The 16,987-nt window shown below is 46.1% G+C and overlaps 1 protein-coding gene across 3 annotated transcripts in view; it reads right to left on the minus strand.

Annotated features, from left to right (window-relative positions):
• Positions 1-6,545: 6,545 nt before the first annotated feature.
• Positions 6,546-16,987, minus strand: part of LOC131087102 (BEN domain-containing protein 5-like) — an 877,799-nt gene continuing 867,357 nt past the window's right edge. For all 3 annotated transcript variants that reach the window (XM_058030505.1, XM_058030504.1, XM_058030503.1), the window contains one exon: positions 6,546-6,679. In XM_058030505.1, coding sequence (XP_057886488.1) covers positions 6,565-6,679 — 115 coding nt within the window. In that variant the 3' untranslated portion in view covers positions 6,546-6,564. The remainder of the gene's footprint in view (positions 6,680-16,987) is intronic.

Raw genomic sequence — 16,987 nt, forward strand, 5'->3', positions numbered from 1 at the left:
GTAGCTTTTTTTTTTTTTTTTTTTTTTTTTTTTTTTTTTTAGTTTTTGGGGCTTATTCTAGGCTACATGCATATATTAAGAGTGAAAATATGCTGAAGTTGAGTGAGGTTGCTTAGGAAATCTTGATTTTTTAAATCAAATATATCCTGGGCAAGAAAAATTAACCCCAAAAGTGGCATGGAGGTTTCTAGGGTATTTCTCTGTGTGGCTTTCCATACAAGCTCTCATCTCAGAGATTTCCTGATTATATCATGGACTTAGAACTAGATGATAACCTGAGGACTCTGATTCTTACAGCCATTTCAGGCAGAAATCCTCAGATGAATGGCTTGGGAAGTCTCAGGATGGCTGAATGACAGCTTGGTTCAGGAACAGGGTGTACTGAACATGAAGCGTGAGAGTGAGTAAAAAGGAAGTATTCTTAAAAAAATCCTTCTCCTGTTTCAAGGTTGAGAGGTATGAAATGTCTGCATTTAACAGTTATTATTAATTACTGCTTACTCTCTGCCAACACTGCCTTGGGAGCATCTGTGATGATTTAGCCAAGCACCCATGGCCATCACTCAACTGGCTGCTGTGACTAAGCCATGGAGCCTCATTCACTTCCCTCTCTGGCTCTGTGACCCACTTCTGTCCTGTTTTAGCTCACTTCATCTGCCTGAGACTTGGGCCACCATGTGAGAAATGGGTGTTTCCTCACATGGAAAAAATGATATATAAGGAAACATTAGTATGAGGTAAAATTCATGGGGGTTTGGATGGCAGACATGAATCACAGAGATAAATATTCCTCACCTTATCCTAAATCTTGCAATATCTGATCCATAGAAGAGCTAAAAATTGCAGTCAAGATTTCCAGGTTAAAATCCTTGCTTTATTAAAAATAGCAAAATGCTTCTTCACCTAAAAAGAGCAAAGGTTCATTCCTGGAGGCTGAATCACAAGCTCTGTGAGACCCATGTTCCCATGCCAAAAAAGGGAGAAGAGGGGAGGACTCAAGACTTTCATGCTGAAGAACACCTCTATGCTCTAACCAGTTTCCTCAGCTAAAGTTAAACTCTGCTTCTCCCCCTTTTTTCTACCCTCTTCTTCCCACTTCTCAGTCAAGCCTCCTCAGACATACTTTGTGTTTTCCACTTGGTGACTCAGCATCAGCTGCTCAAACTCTTTGGGAGTGTGACAGGGCTGTGACCGACTGAGAGGGAAAAGAACTCTGCCTTAGGGGACACAGAAATGATTAAGTGCTAAGTACAACATGAATTTGCCAGAAAACAACATCCCCACCAAGAGCCTGCTGTCTCCCTGCAGGGCTGTGCTCAGCCTTCAGACTTGTGAACACCAGCGAGCAGATTTAGTGCTCATGGCAGCTCTGGAAGGGGCATCACACAACAAGGATAATGCTCAGGGCCTAAAATAATCACACCTCTAGAAATTTATTAACCCAGCCTTAAAATTGGCCCTAAATGCTGTAGAACAATCCTCATCAATCTTAGCAATACATGCATGGAGCAGCCCCAAAAACTTCCCTGCTTTCACCTGGCACCAAAGGGAAAAAAGTACAAATCCTCAGCATTTGTTCAGGCTGCTTTGGTTGAAAGTATCAGGGGTAACAACCCTAAAAGTGCAAAATGAACAGGGGGCTCTTTATACCCAGGGTAATTTTGTGTACAGTAGGATATTGACTCCCTTATGGCTGTCAGAAAGACTTCATCCCCAATGGCATAAGTTGCTCCAGTACTCTTTTCTTCCAAACCCTAGCTGGTAATAAAACTTTCCTTCAGATACACAGGCTATTGGTAGTGCAGTTTGAATTGGCTGGTTTCTGTTCCCATTGCTTCCAGACAGTAAATGTCAAGCTTTACTGGAAAACCAGCATTTTTATACTTCACAAATTTGGATTCTTTAAAACATTTCCGAAAATAAACAACTTTTTTGATGAAAGACATAATGAAAAAGAAAAATATCTGTTACATCCATGCCCATCAGTACTGATGCTCCCAGTCTCCCCTGTGTTCCTCCCACAGGAGGATTCAAAGCCCTACAGATGCACTCAAAAACATTTCATCCTTCCACATGTGCTGCTCTGCCATGGAGAGGTGCATGAGATGTGAAATAAATCACACCTTTCCGTACTGAGCAGCACTCCAAAGCATTTCATCCTTCCATGTGTGCTGCTCTGCCATGGAGGGGTGCATGAGATGTGAAATAAATTACACCTCCCCATACTGGGCAGGTGTGACAGCCCCTGACAGCCACGCTGCTGCCCTTGGATCTCTGCTCAGAGGCAGCAGATGGGGAGGAACATGAGTTATGAGAGGAGCTCCTCCATGCCAGGCAGAGCCACAGGAGGGGTATTGGCCTGTCCTGAAACCCTCTCTCACCACAAACACCCAGTCCCCAGAGCACTCACCTGCAGGGAAGGGACGAGGCCATGGTGGTCACTGTGCTGCTGAGGGTCACTCTGCTGCTCTGGCTGTGCTGTCCATGCCTGGAGGTATCGTGGCTGCACTCCCAGGGTGATGTGGAGGCAGTGGCCAGGCTGTGCCCATCCTCCCCCTGATGGCCCTGGCCACAGCAGCTCCATCCTTGGAGCCCTGGGTTTGCAGGGAGCCAGGGAACTTGCTCTTTGCTGCTAAACTGTGGTTAATACAGATGCTGAAGCACAGGGAAAACCTCCATCAAATCTGGCAAAGTGCTTTGAAATCTTTTTTCTGCAGAAGGACAGAGAGATTTTAGGGGATGGAAACCAGCTCCTTTGCCAGCCATGCCAATTGTTTTCAGCAACCTCCAGTGGGAAAAGAAACATACCGAGCTCTGCTTATGTATCGTTCCCATCCAGCACCATTCCCCTGGTTGCTGAGGAACCTGGTTTAACTCATTTTAATGTGCAAAGAAAGAGGTAGATAGACATGAACACACACACAAATACATAGAGCACACACACATAGACACACGTAATCTAGGAGGCAAAGAGAGAATCTGTACCTGCATTTGCGATATCTTCCTGCACCAGGTGAGGAAAGCATCTTTTTCCTTTTAACTGGGTGCTGTACCTACATTGTTTCCTTGCAGTCTATCTTTAGGTTATAGCAGTTCACAGGTTTTTTCAGCAGATGTGTTATTCAATTACTTCAGGGCTTTTCCATTTGTAATATTGCGAAGCAATGATAGCCAGCAGACTTCACCTGTCTTTTAGAGATAGCCAGCCTGGTAATTTTAACTCTGCCCATTTTATCCACACCAGTAAATCTCATAACATGGTTATAGAGAGATTCCAATTTTTGTAGAACCTTCTCCTGGGAATTCCTGTATACAGTATTGCCATAGTCTGTAATGGACATAACCTGTGATTGGATTAATGTTTCCCTAGTGAAGAAGTCAAAGCATTTCATGTTCCTATAACTGGTTTGCAGCTCTGCAGTAAAGGTCTTTGGTGTGGCAGAGAGAATAATTGCAAACTCAGCCCCAATCAGAATATATAATCCCCTCACAGTGAGGGTCTATCTCAGTGCAGTTAGACGGCCCGTGCAGGGGTTTGTAGTGGGATTTTCTTGTCAGGAGAGCAGAATGCATGGAAAACAAGTTAATTTCAGCATTTTAATATTCATCATCCAGTCCTGCAGAAGGGAGGCAAATGCATTGCTACTGCTCCAAGGGAGCAGCCTTGGGAACAGCCAAGGGAGCCTGCAGCTCCCCAGAGCAGGGAATGAGAAGAGGCAGGCAGGGCTTTGCAATGGGCCACTGGTCTCCTCACAAGAAAAGCCCTCCACTCGTGTTCAGATAAACATGTGCCTTTGTTCTTAAGAGTAAATATCATTCTGTCCAAATAGAAGCCTAGTTTTGGATGCATATTGGCTTCTGAACCTCTCAGCATCCCTGATGTCACCTAACCTTGGTCCTGACACAAGTGACTAATAAGGAATTACTCTTGGGAGTTCAATGTGCATTCCTTACATCTCAGACATGGATCATCTCCAGGAAGAAGAGGCTAATGGCAAGCCAGAAGTAGATTCTGAAGCAGGATCTGCCTGCTCAGGTGGAGGAAGAGAACTTCAGCACTCACATGGGAGGAAAGGGAACTAGACACTGGGAAAAAAAGGTCTCCTATATTCACCTCCCATGCTAGACTCCCCAAAAAATGGGGCTTGTAAACCCTCAGGCAAACTAGCAGAGACCCCTCAGTGAAAGAAAGGCTCAGGCTCCCATCCCCAGATTGTCAGGGAGAGCTTTGAAGAAACACAGCTGAAAGCAGCTGTGGGTCTCTGAGGAAAGCACCATAAAGTCAGCTCTGCCTATGGGCTGCAGGGGAGATGTGACTGGGATCTCAGCATGGAAAAGTTGGGTACTGGCAACTGTGGCTCGGCCAGAAGGTGCCAGAGACAAACGGAAAGAGGAATGAAATGGGAGGCAAGAGCAAAGAGCTTGAACAAGACATTCTGGAACGAGGATGGGTTCCAGGATGGGCGTGCTGCCCGGCTGAAGAGCAAGGCAGATGCTCTTGGCAGATAACCTTCTGTTTGGATGTTAAAGCATTGCTGGGCAGGTGGAGAGGATGGGAAGGTTAGCACCATGGGACTTGACAAATGGGATGTCATCATTCCCCATATGGGTAACTGTCTCCAATCTGTGCTTCCTGTGCCACTGAAAGGTTGGAATATCTCGGCAGAAAGGCAGCATCTCTGCCGGAGATGAGCAAACTACTTTAGGTCTGTCCTAAGACCTACAGATTTCAGGCTGTGGGGCAGATACCTGTGCACAAGACAGGTAAGAAGTGGAGACAGTGATTTTCAGGAAAATCCAGTTATTAAACTTAAAGTATTGACTTTTGCAAGTGTGGCAGAGGGAACCTTTGACAGCTGATAGCAGGGCAGCACAAGGGCTTGCCACAATCCAGCTGTCTTGGTTTTGAAGTGATCTGGGAGCCTGTGAGGAGGAAGAAATGGAAATGAAACAACACACTCATTCCACAGCTGCTTTTATCACTTTATTCATATTTCTAGAGTGGTCTTTTTGCAGCTAAGCAAATATTGAAACTCTCTCATTATATATATATATGTATGCATGTATATATAGTAACATCCAAAAATAAATAATGAAGAATTCTCCAAGTGTTTTTGCAATGAACATGGGAAAGAACATTTTAACTCCAGTAAACCAACTTTGAAAATCTTCCACTAAAACCCTATAAAACCCAGTGATAGTCATAAATTAGCACTAGATTAATTCAAAGGAGAACTTATTCCCCCCCTGCATACCTTCTAATCCATATCTCCAAGAGGTCATTTTAATTATCACACTGTCACTGCTATTCATTACTCTGCTTTTGGAGACAGAGAGCCAGCACTGTGCCTTTTGGAGGCCTTGGAATTCATCATATGAAGGCATTTTATTCTCCCCAAAAATGCACACAGTTTAACCCTCTCACCTTGAAATGCTGATGGTAGCAAGTTTTCTTGGTGTTCTAAATCGTTTTCCTTACAGTGGGATACCTCTTTCTTGCTTTCAAGCGAGTTCCCCTTGTCAGACAGCAACTAAGGAAAGCCCAGCTAACGGGTGGCCAATGCACAGATGCATTCAGCTCAAGGTTTGGCAGATCCTGAGTAGCTTGTCCTTCTTCAGAGACATGCAGAATCAAACTTTCAGCACTACTCCTGACTCACACTGCCTCAGTCATACATCTCTTGGCTAGTCTGGTCTTTCTGGACCCCAAACAGTTTTTCATGGAGGGTCATTGTCCCTGCCTGTTGGACAGGTCTCACAGCAAGTTTCATGCTGCAGGCTGACAGTCCCATTTCTCACATGACCCCTCTCCTCAAATGATCTGATAGAAGAGCAAAAAACCCAGCCATGCAGTGGATGATAAACTGCACACTGAGGAGCACCTGCCTGGCTCCCAGAAGCTATTTATCAGGCTCTTTTCATGCAAGCTAACAGGACTAGCACATGCAGGGCTTCTGAGCCCAGCACTAAAAGGGGAGACATCAGATGGTGCAGTAGAGAAGCCAGGACTCCCTCATTAGCTCATTGTATGGATTACCCCTTTAAAGAGAGAGAAGGAGACTGGTGGAGGAAGGAGAGGCTTTCTCATTTTAACAAATAGCTTTTCAGACACCACAAATGATTTCTGCAAATCTATCAGTTCACTCTTTTTTTTCCCCCTCACAGATAGGAAAAAAAACCCAAAAAAACCCCCTGAAATTGATTCACCATCTATAAATAAAAAAGAATCAATAGTAAAATTTCTAGCTAATTTCCCTCTGCCTCTTTGCTCCTTGGACTATTTGTTATCTTAGAAATATTTGTCTGAGGGAAAAAAAAAGAGAAACATCATCGATTCCTGACTGCGACGTGTTCCTCCACCTTGCCCTACAGCTCTCCTCTCCTCTCCTCTCCTCTCCTCTCCTCTCCTCTCCTCTCCTCTCCTCTCCTCTCCTCTCCTCTCCTCTCCTCTCCTCTCCTCTCCTCTCCTCTCCTCTCCTCTCCTCTCCTCTCCTCTCCTCTCCTCTCCTCTCCTCTCCTCTCCTCTCCTCTCCTCTCCTCTCCTCTCCTCTCCTCTCCTCTCTCTCAGCGTGTGGACACAGAAGAGTCCTTCAGGCTCCTCTTCTCAGGTTTTCCTCCAGCGTGGCAGTTCCCAGGGCCCCGTTGGGCAGTGCATTTATAGGGTGGCACGTTGTCCTTCCTGCCAAAGGAAAAAAGAGAGGATAGATGCTGTCAGCCCCTGCAGTGCTCCAGCAGCAGGTCAGTGTGAGTGGGGTGTGCTCTGAGGAGAAGCTGTGTGTGAAGTCTCACTGTGAAATGCATCTGTAAGGAAGGCTTTGGCAGCTCGAGAAAATTAGAGGTGTTAAAGACCAGCTGGTCCCATCCCTCTCTGGCCAGAGCAGGGTTAGTCCTTCCAGGAGGATTCAAGGGCTTTGTGCTAACTCTGAGCTCTCCAAGAGAAGGGTCCCATTACTTCTCTTTGGGTGAACCCCTTCCCACTGTTTTCTCCCACTGAGTTCCCTTCATTTCTGCTCATGAACAGCCCTCCTCTCACTATGAATATTTCCTTCTGGGGCATGTACCATCCCCAGGATGGCTGGGTTCACACATCTGCTCACAGCTGGATTGCCTCCAATGCCAGGAGTGTTCACAACTGGGTCAGAGTCTTTGGGGACAGACTGATTGTGTGGCCAGGGAACGCCCAGCACATGATGCCAGCTCTTCCAGCATCCAGACCAGTGCCTTCAAAGAGCCCACAAAGATGTGATACTGCTGTTTCACTGTGCCCATAACTCCAATTTCCTAACTCAAATTTTCTCACTCTAGCCAAATTTCAGTTGTCAGTATAGTTTGGAGTTTCCAGTGCCCCTTTCAGGCTGCAGCCCCAGCAGAGCTATGGGAGTTTTTTAACTGGCCTCCAAAGGAGCAGGGTTGTGATAAATACAAAGTGCTTTTTGCAGTGATGCCCCAGGAGTTCACAGGCTAAGAACTGAGCTTTTCACAGCCCAGCACCACAGAACCAGCTCCCCAGCTTCCCACAGCTTATCTGGTGGAAAGACTTGCTTTGTAACACTTCAGTTCCTGATAAGGAACTAAGTCTCATTACTCATTTCCCAGGCAAACACTCCTCTGTGTATGTGTTTACAGTGTGCATGATGAATTTTTGCTACTTTAAGGAAAAATAAATCTCTGTTAACAGTTAATTCTGCAACATTTCTGTTCTGTTTACTTATAGAGCCATTTTGGTTAGAGGTTGTAATTAAAATCCTCCATCTCACAGCCTGCCACTCTCGCTGCCCCTCTTCCCCCCAGGTCCTGGCACACTGCTCACAGCAAGATGGGCACAAGTGACCAAGACAGACTCAGCCCTGGTTTGTCTGTCTGTCTGGGCAGAGCCTGGCCCGGGGAAAAAGTGTCACGACTCACAGCATTGTGTCCAGAGTCCTTGCTTGATGAGAGGCTGAATTGCAGAGGGTGTGGGTCCTCCAGCATCATCCTCATTCAGGGAGGCACAGCCAGCACTGAGCTGTCCCAGAGCAGGGACCTTCCCTTCACAGCCTCTGCCAGCACTGGTGGCTCTCAGTGGGACTGAAAAGCTGACTCTGAGAAAAACACTGGGACCAGGAGCCAGAGGAACCATCTCTGGCTGCCCTGTAAGCCTGCCTGTGAGATTCCAGTGGAGAGTGGGGTCCCTCTACACTCACCCTAGAGCAGCCTGCACAATCCCCTGCAGGATACACCTTCAGACAGCTTCTCCTTTGTACAAGCAGCAAAACCCAGCTATCCATTCCCATCCCAAGGAAGGTAATGAAACTGTGCTGGCAGTGTTGCTCACAGCAGCCAAGGGGCTCCAGTGACCTTTCAGGGTGCTCCCTCAGGCAGCTCTTGGCCCCCTCAGCTGTGCCTTGCCAGCTTTGCTCATTTTCCCCCACTGCTGTGGCAGGGCACAAACGACGGTTCTCTACTTGTGCCTGATACACTCTGAGCTCTCAGTCTGCTCCCTCTGAGGTCAGTTTTGGTATTCCCCAAGGCAGCTGCTGACCCTGGGCAGGCTGGTGCTGGTGCTGTAGCAAACCCTACTGGGCCTCAGACACTGGCAGGGAGAGGAGCTCTGTCACACATCTGTGTCACACATCTGTGTCACACGTGAACTGACCTGCCAAAGGCCATGCAGCAGATCTGGGAAGAGCTGAAAAGAGCTGATGGAACCCCAGTTTTCTTGATCCCTGCACCCTGACTAACCCCAAGGAATTGGGCTTCTCTGTAGTGACGCAGAGAAACCTGCCTTCTTCACCACAAAATTGTTTGTTTTTCAGTACTTCTGCTTTTATTTGCAGAAGGAAGTTTTAATATACATTTTAAAAATTTGTAATAATGTAGTTGCTGATGGGACCCAGGGCTTAGAGGGCTTTACCTCCACCAGCCCCTCCCTCCCCACTGCCACAGCTGCTACCATTTACTGCATCTCTACAGTTCAATCACCAACCTAAGGCATAGTGCTATTTTGAAGAGATAAACATTGAGATAAAAATAAATAAATGAGGACCCTGGGAGGGAGACCTGAAAGGCACAGTGAAGTGAGAACAAGCAGTTTCTCTGGTTCTGTGTCTAATTACATTGACATGTTCCTAGACAGCACTGGAGACCCAAACACAGCAGCAGCTGTGAACCAAATGGAGACTCATGAAAAACATCAGGAAGCCAGGCTGGCAGCCCATCCCTTGCCCTGGGGCTGCATCAGCACTGCCCATGTCACTGCTGACAGCCTTCCTGCCCTCTCCCAGTGCTGGCTGGGCAGCAGGGCTCAGCTCCTGGTCCAATTTCTCTGCACCCACTCCAGTCACCCAGCAGCACTGCTGAGTGTCATTCCTACACTCCTCTATGCAAGTGAAGGAAACAATATAATGCAAAATATGAAAAGAGGATAAAAGTGGGTCCTAAACTTCCTTTTTCCTGATTTGGTTAACATAGGACAAGGAAATCCTGTCATGCCAACAGCACTTAGAGATGAGATTTTTAGACTCTGGCCTTTTTCAGCCCTCCACTGAACTGAAGCATCATGAGGATCAACCACTCAGTTCACATCAGGTACTTGTGACAAAGTGGTTTTTTTTGGACATACAGCCATAATCAAAGCACAGCTCTGCTACATGTTCATTGCACAGACAACAGTTAATCGTGCAGCCATGCAAACTGCTTTGCAAATTGAAATCTCAGAGGCATAGCAATTACAATACCAAATTTATACCACATCTCCCACTCAACTAATTGTACATCCAAAAAATCACCACTTGAATAATCTGAATACATTCACCTTTAGAGCTAAAAAAGCCTTTGCTACATGCTTGATCTCAACACAATTTTGAGTTACAGAACCCCATGGGAAAAAAAATGCCAACCTCTGATTTCAACAGGAAAATTGCTTCTATCTAAATACAGCAGATGCATAATTCACACTGACGTCTAACAGCCTGGTGTTCCCAGCAAAGCTTGTTTTTACTCTGCATAACTGGGGATGTTGCTATTGCTGCCTGCAGCTCTCCCAGCCCATCTACAGGACAAGCCCTGCTCTGAATGTAGTGTTCACATCCAAAATAACAGCACCTGGTTTCTAATTGTTAGCAAATCTTAAAGGCCTTAAAGTGAATTAGCAGACCTACAAACTAGGCTGATGTTTTGGATGGGTTGAGGTTTGCAGAGCCACCACTGGGGGCACGTTTGTGCTGCTGTGGCATTTTGAGCTCTTTCACACACACATTTTTTGACTTTTGTTTCCATCTCGTGAAGCAAGGCAAGGTGGGGAGATTTGAGCTAGTGACTTTGCAGCTGGTGTATTAAAGAAAGTCAAAACAGAAGAGAATTGGTGTTTAAATTGCAAAGGGAGGTAAAAATAAAGTTATCTAAGCCATGTGAGTGGGATCAAAAATGAGTCATCAAGGCTGGAAAAAGGGTAACCTCTGATCCCTGAGATTAAGAAATCTGGCTGCTGTTGTGTTGCTGCTGATCTAATTTTTACACTTTCCCTCCAAACAGAGGAGACACGTTTCCATTGTGTCCATCTCAGCTAAACAATCAATGCCTGATCAGTCCCAGTGCTTCACTCTCAGGGATGCACAATTAACCAGCTCCATGTTTGACACTGCAAGGGGAGCTCAGTATTTTCTGGGAATGCCTGACAAGTTTCAATCATACAGAACACAAACCAAATGACCCAGCAGATAATGACAGCCTGTGCCCTGACAGTTAGATAATGTGCATGCTCCAAAGCAAGGCCAATTAGAAGCAATAAAAACAAATTTGAAATGTTAGAGCAAAGGTCAGAAATGCTCAGACATTACAACAGGCTTGATTTTTCTTCTTCTCAAGCGCTCACCAGCACTATTTGCATTAAGTGAACATGTAGTCATGTTTGCCAGGTGGCCACCCGTCCATTACAGTGCATTGTGACTTCTGGGCCATACAAACCCCACTAAAGTGATGTGTGGAGAATCCCAGCACTACCTGGAAATCTCATCAGGTCCCTATCCTATGGCTCTGCCCTTCTGAGTACAGGGGCTGGCCCATACTGCTTATAGAGAAGGCAGATGTTAGAGGGTGTGCACATCTCTCCCGCCACCACAGAAGGGATTCTGCTGCTTGCCATCCATCCTTCACTTCCTGGCCTCCCCCCCCCAGCTCAGTGCAGCAAGACACACCTGCTTTATCCAGGAGACAGTGCCCAGAGGCAGGAATAATTAGTTTGTAGCTGGAGCCACACTATCACATAAGAGAAGGCGCCACAATTACAAGCGCGGCTCGCACACAGCCAGCGTTGTGTGCCTCTGCTGACCCAGCTGCAGAGAGCACAGGAATGGGTTTTGTCTTGGCTCCTGTCCTCCCATTTCCAAAGGAGCAGCAGGACAATAATGGATTGCACTCACCTGAGGAGATGTAGCAGAAAATGGCAGTCTCTTGAGCTCGTTCAAGTTAACAGCAGGATATTAGGATTAACATCCTGTGTGCATCAGACATTATCCACATCAATCCACCCCTCACACAGGTCCCTGTCTCTGCTTTCCAAATCCCAGGCCAGGGTGATGCATGAAGTAGCACAAACACTGTAAATCTTCTTATTGAGCTCTGGCTTCCTCAGAGCAGCAAGACCAGGGAAGGAGAAGGAAAGCAGGTGGGTACCTGCAGGCATACCTATGTGAGGATGCCTGGGAGAGCTAATCTAAATGCATTTAGGGTTTAAATGCAAAGCTGATTAGTGAAACCACAGCAAGCTCTTATGTGATATGCTCCTTCGGAGTTAAAGTAGCCATAATTCAATTTATTCATTTAGCTCATTTCCAAAAAGTAAATTAAAGTGTAGTAAATTAAATTAAAACAGCTGACAGCACCTCCATTTTGAAAAGGATTGTTAACGTGGACCCTGACTACTTCATACAGTAATGCAGATTATTTTTGCTTGCCAGGCCCCCCATCAGGCACATCAGCTCCCCATCCTGAAGTATTTTTACACTCCCTCTGGTCAGGGAGTCTCCAAGAGCAGCACCAAGCTGGACATGTGCTTGGGTGTTTGCACGTGCTTCAGTGTGCTCAAATCCAGGGTAAAATCCCTGCAGCTGGCAGCCTCGTTCCCAAGTGTTGGAGAAGCTAATTGTTGTAATGAGGAATTTTGGTGAAGCCTCTGCTGGGAGCTGGCCAAGCACTGCACATCTCTAAACTCTATAAATGGATCCTTTTCACTGAACCCATGAGAATGTCACTGTTCAAAACCTGGAAGGTGTTCTTTAGTGACAGCTACAAGTATCAAGAGTTGCATACAATGTGCAGATGTGTGTGGGAGCAAGCTGATTATAATTACCAATAAAGAAGGGGGGAGAAACCCCACAAAAATATTTTTTTAGGCAAAACCGATAATTTACCTTTAAACCTTAGTATTTCTTCCATTACTAACACAATTTACAGACCTGGAAACCAAATTGAAGTTGTTCTATTTTGCTGCCCTCATTCCATTTCCTCCCTCCTCTGCAAATTGTAAGAGGTTTTGCTGACCTTTCATTCATTTAGTCTAGAACATTTTTCCTGTTTATTACACTCTGCTCTCCTCTTAGCCTCTGAAAATGGTGGGAGAAAAGACAACAAGACAATAATTTAAGTTTGGGACAAGTGAGCTGGTGATGGAAGCACAGCCTCTCAGGAATAAAGCAGGGAGGTGCTCTCACTCCCAGCTCTCACGTCAGTCGTGGCCAGGTCAAAGAAAGCACAACCAGATTTAGGTGAAACCTCAAAAATCCTGAGCTTGAAAGTGTGGAGAGGAGTTTTTCTGAAACACGGGTAGAGGTGAACTCAGGAGACCACTGCAGACCCAGTGGGGCAGAAGGACCTGCACTCAGCACACGCCAGAGAGCAGCACAGCCCTGGCCTGGTGTCAGAGCCTGCCAGCCCACACAACCTCTGGGCACAGCTGCTGAGCGTTGAGGTGGGGCTCAAAATGAGCTGTCCAGGCAGAAGGACCTACCTTTGGTCAGGCTGTGCCCACACACAAAGCCTTCCCCATGCCCAGCCAGTGTGGTGCAGCAGGCAGCGCCCATGGCCTGTGAGCATGGTGGGACAGTCCCGTGGGCACATCCAGCCTGCTGGAGACACAGCTGGGCTCTCATACATCATCATTAGAGCTGCAAAGTCAAGCAGCAAAAGGAGGAATTGCCAGAATAAAGGCTGTCAGAGCAATTTTAATTCAACCTCCTGGCAGATATGCCTTCTGATGGGGTCTTTAATTACCTCATCACAGCCTACTTTTTCTTCAACAAGGCTGCTGCTTTATTCAGGGCACGATGGACAGACGGCAATTAATGAAGGGCCAGTCAATATTTTGTTCTGTCCTTTTTTCATTCAGTGTGTGGCTCCAGGCACTATTTGCCACATGCCATCAAATCCATGCTCTTAGAATTATTCATCTTCTTGGCTTCTCTCTCATGTGTATCAGTATAGCAATTGTGAGGTTCCCACATAGGAAGGAAATTCTTTTCCAGCACTTCTGTGAGCAGAACACAGAAACTCAAAGAAGTTCTGTGGGTTTTACCTATAGGAAAATATAGGGCAGACATGACCTGCAGAATGCTCCATCAGCGAGGCCCAGGTGGGATTTCTCAGGATATCCACACTGTCTCTGTTCAAAGCCCATCTTCCCTAACCTCTGACAGAGCTGTTTAAACACTCAGGACATCTAGAATTTGAAATTCAGTGTGCCCAGAATATGAGTAACATGGACCTGGTGGCTCTTAGAGAGAAAATGTCAGTGGTCTAAAGAGGGAAGATCTCTGGTGATGCTGGGCTCTGTCACAGCCAGGGAGCCAGAGTGAAAGAACAGAGAAATGCTGATATGGGCAAAGGGATGAGCTTCAGGCAGTGCAAACTGACTGGCATTTGTGAATTTCTCACCAAAATTCTTCTTTTCAACCTTAGTCATTCTCTGTAACAGCTGCGCTCTGCTGTCTCCTAATCTCTTACAAATTTTTCACCTTTCACCAACCTCCTTTCAGAGGAAGACATTTCACACTTTCAACCCAAGAAATCTTAACCTTTCCTCTGGCACAAGTAGAAAGAGGTGAGAGCAGGACAGAGACTTTGTCTCTGAAGAGTTCCCTGTGTCACTGGCAGCATCAAAGGGAGCCCCACTCAAATGGTTCCCAGTGAGTGCCCTGGGAGTGGAGCTCTGGTCACTGAGCAGCTTAGGAAAGGAACAAGAGGAGAGGGATGGCATGAACCTTCATTGCTGTCCAACAGCCCCTTTCTGCACAGCTCTGTGCCCACTTAACCCACCCTTAGAGAGCTGTCTTGGTGTCCAGGACAGGCTCTCTGAGCCTCTCTCAAGCACAGCTAAGTGGCAGTGCTCTCTTCTCCAGCAGGCAGCACAGAGCTCTCTCGTGCCCTGCTAGAAATTCATGGGCCTGCTGGCTTGTCACTCCAAAGAGCATCCAGCATTTTCAGCGAGGCTTTTAATTCATTAGCTCACAGAGGAAAATATTCTAACCTTCTTGCTCTCCTCAGCTGAGTCACTGATGCTTTCCTGCCTTGCTGCAGACACATCACCTTCAGGAAAATAATTACTTAGCATGGAGATAACAGCAGACATTATCTTTGTGAGCTGGGTGTTTGTTTGGCATCACAGGGTCTCCCTGCCTTGAGGACTGCAGGACACGCTGGGGTTACTCCTTCAAACCTGACCTTCCTTTGCAGGCTGTGGGAAACTCTGTGGTCACTCCAAGGGGAACTGGGGGATGCCTGAGGGAGCTCAGTAGGAGGAAAGGGCTGAAGGGTTCTGGGAGGAGCTGGATGAGCTGTGCTGGGCTCCATCACTGGAAGAGGTTGCCCAGAAAAGCTATGGATTCCTCATCACTGGAAGTGTTCAAAGCCTAGTTGGATGGGGCTGGTCTAGTGGAAGGTCCACCATCTAGGGGATGAAACTGGATGATCTTTAAAGTCCCTTCCAACCCAGAACAATCTATGATTCTGTGATATGGTGGCATTTGGGCTCCTGTAGGCAAGGACAAGTGGAATTTAACCCCAGGTCCAGCCAACCAGTTGGATTCACTTACAGGCACATACTGATGTCATACAGAGTATACAGTTATTTCTCTTGACCCTTGAAATAAGCTGCATTTTGGTAGCAGAGGGTGCCCCACCTCCAGCCTCAGACTTGTTCTGTAACCAGAGCTGGATCAGTTATTGCCTCTTACTCCAGATGATCCTGATCCCATTCCCACTGAACTGCCTGCATTGCCTGTGCTGTAGGATGGCTGCTCTCTCACAGCCTGACTGCAAGGACAAAGCTCTTGTAAAGGTGCCTGAATTTGGGTACCAGCCCTATTTCTGACCCTCAGGTCCACCTCTCCCTCTATGTGCCTCAATTTCCTTCTCCAAAGCACGGTGATTCCAACACAAACATTTCCTTCCTTGCGGCCAGACATGCTCTGGAAGTGTTGCAGGTTGTTGCTATTTCCAGGCCTGTCATTCTAACACATTTTGGCTGCACTAATTCCCTCAAACAGAAATTGTTCTGCCTGTCCTAGTCTGGGACAAAGCAGGCAATTAGCTGTCCCTTACACGTTTATTAACTCTGCAGCTTTCTTTCAATGACTATGTGAAATCCAGTAATGTTTAAATATATTTTCATAAACTGTGGGCACAACATGTCCTGTTTCCACTAATAACCGTGCCATATAATTAGTCCTGATTACACAGATATTTAGTATCATTTTACATATTCCAGTCCTTTCCTAGTGCCACTGCCTAGCCAAGGCATATTTAAAGCTACAGCCATCTCCCTTCTGTTTCCCAGCAGTTTGCAGCAATTCCTTTTGAAGAGGATTGCAGTTAACACAGCAGCTTCAAAGAACAATTTCATGATGGACATTTTAGGTGCATATATATATATATATATATATATATGTATATATAAAGGCTCTGATCAAATGTCAGATGACAAAGCCCAGGATACAAATACAAGGCATTTATCTACTTGCAGGGAAAAGCTAGTATTTGAAATCCATCAGGAAATTAACAACATGAATCTTTTAAAATCCATTCCTTAAACATCTGTTGGCTTAGGGCTGAACATTGACCGTATTTAGGGCTGAACATTGACCATATTTAGGATTTTACTGGGAGGTAGCACCCCCCAAACAAAAGATCCCTCACTGCATTAGGCTCTGGTGGGGGGGACAAGAAGAATTTGCTCTCTGCAACCCGATTAGAGATGTGTATCTTTCCCTGCTGGCGTGGCTGTCTCTATAGAGATGGACATGGATATTTGATGAGATTAAAATGCTTCACTTACCACTGTCAGTGGTTCTTTAATTTAAAATGAAGAAAGCAAACAACCATTCCTTTTGATGAGGTAACTGGATGATGCTATGGAAAAGCACTTTGCTGTCAGGTGGTAATTAGGTTCAGTAATAGTTGTGGGTTTTTAGCCTTGGAGGCTGTGGCCCCTGGGAGTCTGAGAGAAATGATACATTCAATTTCCGGAGGAGAGGGAGATGCTGGATGCTGTTCTCTGCTAACCCTGCAGGTCTCTGCAGATAAGAGCATTCAGAGCTGCAGTGCTGACAATCCTCCTTGAGCCAGCCTAAACTGTGGTGTCAAGATCAAGCAAACAGAAAAGGGAGATGGGCTCAAAGCAGGCCTGACACAGGCAGCCTGGCTCTGACCACATGTGTGAGGAGCTGCCAGAATGGCTGCAGTGAGAGGATTTTTAAAGGAACTCCAGCAATTGCTCTCTGGTCTGGGCTGATATTTGTAACATCCATCTTACACATCACTAGAAAATCTTCAGTAGGAAAGTGTTCCTTTGCAAACAAGGAACATTCCCACAGCTACTCTTTTAAGGGAGGAAAAAAGCAGGAAAATCTCAAGGTTCAGCTGCCTCCCTTGCCAATTTGGAATTGCCTTTTCCATTACAAAATATAAACTATATATCAAAATGTAAACTGTATATATTGGTTGTGCTGTTAAGAGT

Source organism: Melospiza georgiana, chromosome 9 (genome assembly GCF_028018845.1).
Source record: "Melospiza georgiana isolate bMelGeo1 chromosome 9, bMelGeo1.pri, whole genome shotgun sequence".
Classification (NCBI taxonomy): Eukaryota; Metazoa; Chordata; class Aves; order Passeriformes; family Passerellidae; genus Melospiza; species Melospiza georgiana.